Source organism: Monodelphis domestica, chromosome X (genome assembly GCF_027887165.1).
Source record: "Monodelphis domestica isolate mMonDom1 chromosome X, mMonDom1.pri, whole genome shotgun sequence".
NCBI lineage: Eukaryota > Metazoa > Chordata > Mammalia > Didelphimorphia > Didelphidae > Monodelphis > Monodelphis domestica.
Window position 1 is genome coordinate 135939 of NC_077235.1, and position 8199 is coordinate 144137.

At 47.4% G+C, this 8199-nt stretch overlaps 1 protein-coding gene across 7 annotated transcripts in view; it reads left to right on the top strand.

Moving 5' to 3' along the window:
- Positions 1-8199, top strand: part of WNK3 (WNK lysine deficient protein kinase 3) — a 65237-nt gene that overhangs the window by 52160 nt on the left and 4878 nt on the right. For all 7 annotated transcript variants that reach the window (XM_056809040.1, XM_056809041.1, XM_056809038.1 and 4 more), the window contains 5 exons: positions 351-495; positions 998-1110; positions 1435-1967; positions 4963-5177; positions 7303-7517. In XM_056809040.1, the coding sequence (XP_056665018.1) occupies positions 351-495; positions 998-1110; positions 1435-1967; positions 4963-5177; positions 7303-7517 (1221 nt within the window). The remainder of the gene's footprint in view (positions 1-350; positions 496-997; positions 1111-1434; positions 1968-4962; positions 5178-7302; positions 7518-8199) is intronic.

The window sequence follows — 8199 nt, forward strand, 5'->3', positions numbered from 1 at the left end:
GGAACTTGCATTCTCCTTGTTTTACAAATGAGGAAGCCAAGGCAGGCAGGGATGAAGTGACCTTCCCAGGGCCACATAGTTGGCCAGTGTTCACTGTGGCACCCTGTTGCTGCTCGCCTCAACGAAACTAAAAGAGCCTATAGAAAAAGAGCTTCAGTCTGAACTAAGGGGGAAAGTTCTCATTTCCTCTAGTGTGGAGGGTGGGGTGTGCTGATTTGGATCTGAGAAAAATCAACCAGTACAAAATCTGTTTGGTCCCTCCCAGTTTCCTGCAAGGACCCTTCGAGCCATTTGCAAGATTAGTCTGGAAGTTATCGCCATGTGTTTTTTCTTGTTCTTATCTCCTTTAGGAGATGCCCCTTGATGCTTCCCTTCCAGGGGATCCTGAAGCCTACTCTGCTACTGTGCTGAGTGGCAGTGGCGGCAGCGGTGGCAATGGTGGCAATGGTGGCAGTGGCAGCAGCAGCAGCAGCACCTTCCATCTGCACACAGGAGGTGGATATCTTGGCCTAAACTTTACTTGTCTTAGTCTCAGAAGTCCCCATGACCCGCAAATTGAAAAGCTGGGTATACAGGCTCCTGCAGTCAAGCAGCTTTGGCAAGAGATCCAAAAGCTGCCACGGTAGCAAAGTGTGCTCACATGTAGTCAGGGCCATAGATGAGGTAATAATATCACTTCTCATTTCCTTTGGGGATTTTGGTTTTCCACCAAACTGCCGTTTCCAGCATCTCCCGTGAATGCCGCTGTCACTGGCCTTTGTTTTTCTGTAACCAATTTGTTCCCATTTTTCATTTCATGTAGAAGCTCAGATTGGGAAAGTGTCACACTTGCGGCGCCTAATTCCGAGCTCGGGAACTGGTGGGCTGTTGCTCACTTTTGCATTGACAGCCTGTAAACTCTCTAGGCCGAATGAAGCTTTTTGGGGGTCGGACGAACACATGAAATCTTGACAACACTGTTCTCGTTTGTGTGTTTATTGTTGGGCCAAATCTGCAGTGGAGCCAGAGATGAGAGCAGAAGTTACTTCAGCCTCACTGCCTCAGGCAGGAGAATCTGCATTCCTCAATAAGTGCGTGGTGACTGGTTCATTTCAGCGAGGCCGGTTCCAGGTTGGTGTCTTGGATCAATCCTTTGTCTGAAATGCTTGGCGGGGGGTTAGCATCCAGACTTGAAATTTCCTCAGTGGTCCTTTCCCCCATGATATGATGTTCATGGTTCCAGGGAGCATAATTGCTCCTGTTTGCCTTCGGTTATGATTCGGAGAGTTCCGATTCTCCTTTCGTGTGCTAGGTTGTGACCTCTGGGAGAACTGGAACTCTTCTTGCCTGTCTTGGGGTGGAGGGCGGGGGGATGGGTGAGAAGTTGGGGTTCATGGGTAGCCTAGAGTGCTCCCCTTCTCTGAGGAAGTTCTCTTCACTATCTTTGTGCTTCAGGTTGTCACCGTACCTCATCAGCAGGTGAATAAAGTTGCTTTTGGTGACAAAGACTGTGTACCCACAGCCATTCAAGTCCTCACTGATCCCAGCACAGATGATGGAAAAGAGACTACTTGGCTTTCTTCGGAGACTCTTGGCTCTCTCCAAGAACCTCCCAAAGATGATGACCGAGATGGGGAGAACCTTTTATCTCTCAGCACAACATGTCAGACCGATCCAGCCTCTGTGACTCCAGAGAAAGATACCTCTGCTACAGAAAGCAGTGCGCAATCCAGGCCTGAGCTGTGGCTTAAAGCGGACAGGCCTGGCGAGGCTGTTTGGACACAGTTGAGCTCAGAGAGTGAATCTTCAGCTCCTCTTGGCCTCTCAGAAGAATTAGGGGGAAGCCCTGGGCCAGGCCAAGAAGGATGCCCCTATGTGCAGACCCAGAGCACACTCTTCTATTCTCCATCCTCCCCAATGAGCAGTGACAATGAATCCGAAATTGAAGACGAGGATTTGAAAGTTGAGCTTCAGAAACTGCGGGAAAAGTGAGTATTGTTGGTGGGGTGGGCTAGGGTGGACGTGTGATTCGGGATCAAGAAGCCCTAAGTAGCTGGGATCAGCCTGACGTGAAAAGGGTGGAATGTATTTGGGGCTCACTGGAATTTCGAAAGCTGCCTCTCTGCTTTCTAAGCTTTAGGCATTTTGATTTTGAAGTGATTGCAGTTCTAAATCTCTACTGCCTCATTTCCATTTGCTGGTAATTCTGCTAACATGTCCCTGTTTTGTTAAGGAATTGAAGCCAAATCTGTTCCATGAGTTAGAAGGACCTCAGGCCTGGAATTGAATCTAGGACCTCAGGTACTAAGGGCTATCTCTTGAGAAAAGAATGGGCTGCAGAGGTAGAGCCAAGGAGGCTGAGGCTCATTCAGGTGAAGCCACTGGCCTAGGGTCTTGTGTCTAGGCTCCAAACATCAGACAGGGATGACTTGTTCCATTTTCTTTACAAATTTGGGTTCATTTTAGCTTCCACCTGACAGCTTTCAAATACATCCATCTCATCTTCCCCAAGTCTTCTCTTCTTCTGGATTGTCCAGTCACTTAACCAATTCCATGCCTTGATTTCCTCAACTTTCAGTGCCCTCTAAGGCTCCTTCTAGCTCTGGATCTAAAATCATGATGACAAAGGGCCTTGAGTCCATGTCCTAGATGGGAGAGTTGAGCAAAAAGGCTTTGGGCATCACCCTAGCCACCCAATCGTGTCACCTTCCCTTAGATGCTTTTGAGCTTATCTGTGTCCTTCCAGAACTGAATGCAGTGTAGCAGGCAGAGGACAGGAAGGCTATCACTGCCCTTGGCCTAATGCAGCCCAAATTTGGATGAGCTTTCTTGGAGGCCACATCATATTACTACCTCACATCGAGCCTGCTGGCCACCCAGACCCCCCAGATCTTTTTCAGATGAGCTTCAGGTAGTGTTTGGCCATCCCTAGAACTAAAATTTCCACTCTTCCTGCAGTTTTGTTTTAATAAAGGAATAAAATTAGCATTCTAGTGTTTGTATGCACATGTGGATGGTAAAGGAAGGGATGTTTTTTCTAGCCTTTTTTCCCCTGCAGACTTTCCAACAAATTAGAAAACCGTTTTAATGTAAATTGGTAGGAGTTATTTATCAAGTAGCAGATTTAGATTGGTCATTTCTTACAGCATACTATGATTCTGTTATGCTTATAGGGTGGTTGAAGTACTTACTGGGTGCCAAGCATCGTGCTGTGTATTGGGGAACCAAAGAACTTGTTCCCGGGGCCTCACATATCTGTCCTGTTCTCCTCAAATGAGAATGAACGAAAAACAAAACTTCTGGTAGAAACTTGTATAGTCAAGCAAAACCAGTGCCTGCTTTAGCCATTTCCAAAGAAGTATGCCTCAAGTCAGCCCTCGGAGCACATCGGTTGTCTGTCTGGAGGCGGCTAGCACGTAATGACACAAGTCCCTGGTATCAGGCTTGGCTGTCGTGTTGGCCAGAGTTGGTCATCTTTACAATACTGTTGGCATTGGATATGTTGTTCCCTTGGTCTCGCTCGTTCCCCTCATCATCAGATCATACAACTCTTCCAGCCCGATACATTACATTTGTGTATTGGAACTTGCTCAGCCATTGTCCCTTACGATGAGCACACTCATGTTCTCAAAGCGAGAGTCGGCATATAGGAGAGGTGTCGTGATGAGGTCACTTGAAAAGGTCTTCATGGTCCTTCAGCTACAGATGGTCCAGATGTGAAGTGGGGAGTGAGGTACCATGTTTTCTTGAGTGCCATTTCCATGATGAAAACCAGTCAGTGTTTCAAAAAAAAAAATGAATGAATTCTTTTCTTCAACACCTGTAGAAACAATTTTTGACAATTGTTTTCTGACTTTTTAGGAATGAATCCAAGACAGGCCATACCAGTGCTTTCATGCGATGTTATTTCTATATTGCTCATGTTGTGATAGAAGACACATAGCCCTCATGTAGTAAAAAACTCATGGAGGAAATGAAGTGGAAGATGGCCTGCTCTGATGAAGCCAATAGTTCCTTCTTTGGCTGTGGAGAACATTTTTCATCATGGGTCCTTTGGTGATAATGGTTTAGTCATTCATAGCTGATCATTGTATGCTATCTCTATTACTGTTAGGCATTGTTCTCCTGGTTCTGCTTATTTCACTCTGTATCCATTCGTGTAAGTTTTTCTAGGTTGTCATAGTAGTTTCTATAGCACCTGCGGAGGTTTCTAGTTAGCCTGGTGAGTGCTGCTGTCCCTAGGGCTCTTGAGCAAACCTACCCATCAGCTGGGGATGGGGATAGCTGGCTCCTCTTCCACAGGGTTTATTCTTCCGGCTGTTGGAACACTGATTCCCCGACCACCACCACCTCTCTGGTTTGCAGTGGTTTGATGTTATCTGTATCTCTATCTGCTTCCATTTGTCTGTTAGCCTCCTAACTGTGACCCCCCCCCCCATACACACACACACACACACATATGTCAGAGGTTACACTTAGAGCTCCATCTTTTGCAATCCACATGTTTGGCTTTCTAATTGGCAGAGTAGGAGCCCATGACATCTGTATCCTAATCTGTTCAGCCATTCTCGTTTCTTTTAGTCTTTTGCCATTATAAGTAATGCCACTAAGTCAGTTTTGGGCCGGTCTTTGTCTCTGTTGTCACTGAGCCACCCCACCTCCCTCTTTCCCTCTTGGTGTGGTGGAATCACCATATCCACACCTTTATGTTGTGTTTGGGTTTGTTATTTGGAGACTTGGAAGGATCCTCAGTGGCCAGACCTAAAAACAATCCCCATTAGAACATAACTTGATAGAACTATTCTCGCCATCCAGCCTCTATTTGAAGACTTTCCAGAGAAGAAGAATCTTGCTTGAGCTTCCAGGACATTTAGTCTTGGAAGGTAGAGGTGGTTTAGAACCCTCAAACTGCCCACTGGTTGTGTTTCTTTGGCTGTGTCTGCTTCACTCTGACTTTAGTTTTTTTCTCTTTGGGCTCTTCAGACACATTCAGGAAGTTGTGAGCCTTCAAGCCCAGCAAAACCAGGAACTACAGGAGCTCTACAGTCGCCTCCGTTCCCTTAAAGATAGCAAATCCGAATCCTCTGAGCTGCCTCTGCAACCTGCGTCCCCTCGCCGCCCAAGGTCCTTCAAAAGTAAACTCCGAAGCCGTCCCCAGTCCTTGACACACATGGATAATGGCATCGTTGTCACCACAGGTAAACCATGGTTGTTCAGGTAGTCTTATGGTTTGGGCCAAAGGACTCTCTTCAAAACCTCTCTGCGACCCTCTGGAAATCCAAGGTGTGAGCATGAATGACTTCTAAGTAACAAGGCCACACTTCTCTCGTAATCAGGGCCTCAAGGCCTTGGAATGGCCCGGACATGGTTTTTGAAGAGAGCCAGGCCATGAGCTTCTCTTGAGTTTTCTGGGGGATGTGTGACATGTGATACATATGTGTGTGGTAGGTGGTGGGGAGGAGCCACAGTCCCTCCACAAGTGCGCAGGTATGGACAGAGGCCAAATGATTAGACCATTCGCTTTGTTTCAGGGTTATCTCAAATAGAGCTCTCTGTGTCCAAGGGGCGACAAACTTTACTGAATTTCTCTGTTTGCCAGAACATCTTTGAGGAGCCTTCCGATTGCTTCATATTGCTTTCCTCTTCCCAGTCAGGTCTTATGTGTTTTCCCCCAGTCAATGAAACAAATATCGATGCTTCATTTTACAGAAATCTCTTCACTTCGACTTTCTGAAGCTCTCACCAATATTCTCCTGAGAATGAGCCACAGTTCCTAAAGCTGTTCAGGCCCGAATCATTTTTGCTTGAGTAGGATGGAAGCCCTACTGCTGGTTAGGAGCTGCTTTTAGTTTGGCCTTTGTATCCCCAGGGCCTGACAGCTCAGTCCCGCTTTATCCTAGGGGTCTGCAGTGCTCCAGGGGCACATCTGCTAATGGAGGTGCCACCAAGCTGAGAGTTCAGGCTTGAGTATGTCTTTTGTGTCCTTTTGTGGGAAACAGCTAAAGAAGGCTGCCCTCTGGGAGCTCAGATGTTCACAGGGATGGCCACTTGACGTGGAGCTGATTGGTGGCCAATAAGTATTTGTCGAATTGAAAGTGAGCCTTACCACAGCCCTGTGAAGCCGTGTTTTCTGGCTGGAGAGGCCCAAAGAAGACCAGAGATGCAAAAGACCTTGTCTAAGGCCCTTTCCTCAGGTAGTATATATATATATGTGTGTTCCAGGGTCACTGGCCATTCCTACTCAGGTTCTGGTCCTCTACAATTCTACCTGTAAATAATCAAATGACTTCCACATTGTTATGGAATCTTTTGTTTTCCTCACCTTCGTTTTGGAATATATCTCTCCCATCCACCCTATGTGCCATCCCGCCCCCTCTCCCATAGCTTTGGGATATCAGACTAAAGAAATTGGAATTTTGGAAGCTAAGGACACCTCGAAAGGCAGCATAGAAAGATCCGTAGCCTTAGTCTCAGGAGCCTGGGGGTGGTCCGGACCCTGGGTGAGTTTGAGGTCTTGGAGCTTTGGCTTTTTGTCCTCAAATCGCATCCTTTGAAGATGGGAATGTCCGTTTCCTGAGCCATGTCAGAATTCAAATATGCATTGCTCTTTTTCGAGAGCTTCATCTCAGAGACAAGCATGTAAACTATGACTTGTCAGAATGGGAATTGGGTCAACTGACCAAAGAAATCCTTTCTTGGTATGAATAATTTTCCTTTGACAGTTTCTCCCAATAATGTGGCTTGAAAAGATGGATACAGGCTTGATCGAGGTCAATTGAGCTGAGGCAAGGAAGAGGAAGAGGAAGGTGTAGGGATGCACCCAGGGAGGGGGGACGGAGATCGACTCAGAGAAAGTGCAAGACACCAACAATAGCAGCCATGAACCCAGCCTTCCTGTATTCTGAGGTTTTAGAACCACTTGTTCTGGATTCAGAACTACTGAATATGGGGATATCCTGGTCACCTGTGGCATGGTGTTGTGTATTAGGGGTTTCTTAACCCAGTGTGGCCTTGAAGACAACTTTTTTTCTGAACAATGATCCGAGTGGAGTTTTGCTGGGCCTGGTTTCTTTTCATGAATACATTCAGGTTCCAAGCCGGGGCTGAGTGTGGTTGCTGTATAGACTCTGTGTCTTCACATCACTGAAAAGGGAGAACGCTGGGGATACACCGAGAAAAGCTAAACAAAAGGTGTACAGGCAAGTCCTCCTGCCACTTTTTTGGAGGCATTTACCTGGGAGTTTGGTTTCTGAATGGCCCATTTAACCAGTGACCGCCCAAACTCCTGCCAAGCCTGACCCTCAACATTCAACTTTGTTCCAGACCCACTGTGCATGGGGAACAGCCCAGGGGCGGTGATGGCGGCTTGTCAGCAGTCTCCGGCCAGCAAGAAAGGCATGTTCACCGATGACTTGCACAAGCTGGTGGATGATTGGACAAAGGAAACTGTGGGAAATGCTCTCATTAAGCCAAGCCTGAACCAGCTCAAACAGAATCAGCACAGATTAGAGACTGACAACTGGAACAAAGGCTATGAGGTAAGTGGGCCCACCCGAGAAGCTCACCAGCCACAGATTAGGGCAGGTCTAGTATTGTGCTCTTCAAGTGGGGAGGCTGGCCAGTGACACTTCTGGTAAGTATGCAGTTGCAGACTGACCTTTTCAAAGCCTTGATTTGCCTAGTAGCTTTGGTGGCTTGGGGTATCCGTCCACTCTAGGGATGGCACTGCCCACTGATGCGGCTGCAACTCACACACCCATTGAAACTTGGTAAACGGAGCAGATTTCAAGACAGTGCCACAGTAGAGCCCCTGGACCAAGCAACAAGATAACCCACCAGGTGGAGGGTTTTCATTTTGTCCATGCTGTGTGGCATGTAGCAGACCCCAGGGGTGACTCCTCTGGATTCAGGGAAGAATATCTTTAAAGATGTGGTTAGAAGCTACTCTGTGGGTTCAGGAGCCATAGCTCTTTCTGCCTGCAGTGGCAGAGAGAGAGGGAGAGAGGGAGGGAGGGAGGGAGGGAGGGAGGGAGAGAGAGAGAGAGAGAGAGAGAGAGAGAGAGAGAGAGAGAGAGAGAGAGAGAGAGAGAGAGAGAGAGAGAGAGAGAGAGAGAGAGAGAGAGAGAGAGAGAGAGAGAGAGAGAGAGAGAGAGAGCATTGAGGGGGCTTGCAGAAAGGGGTCAACTGAGATAATTTTGGTTTTGTTCTCCTTTTCTTCAG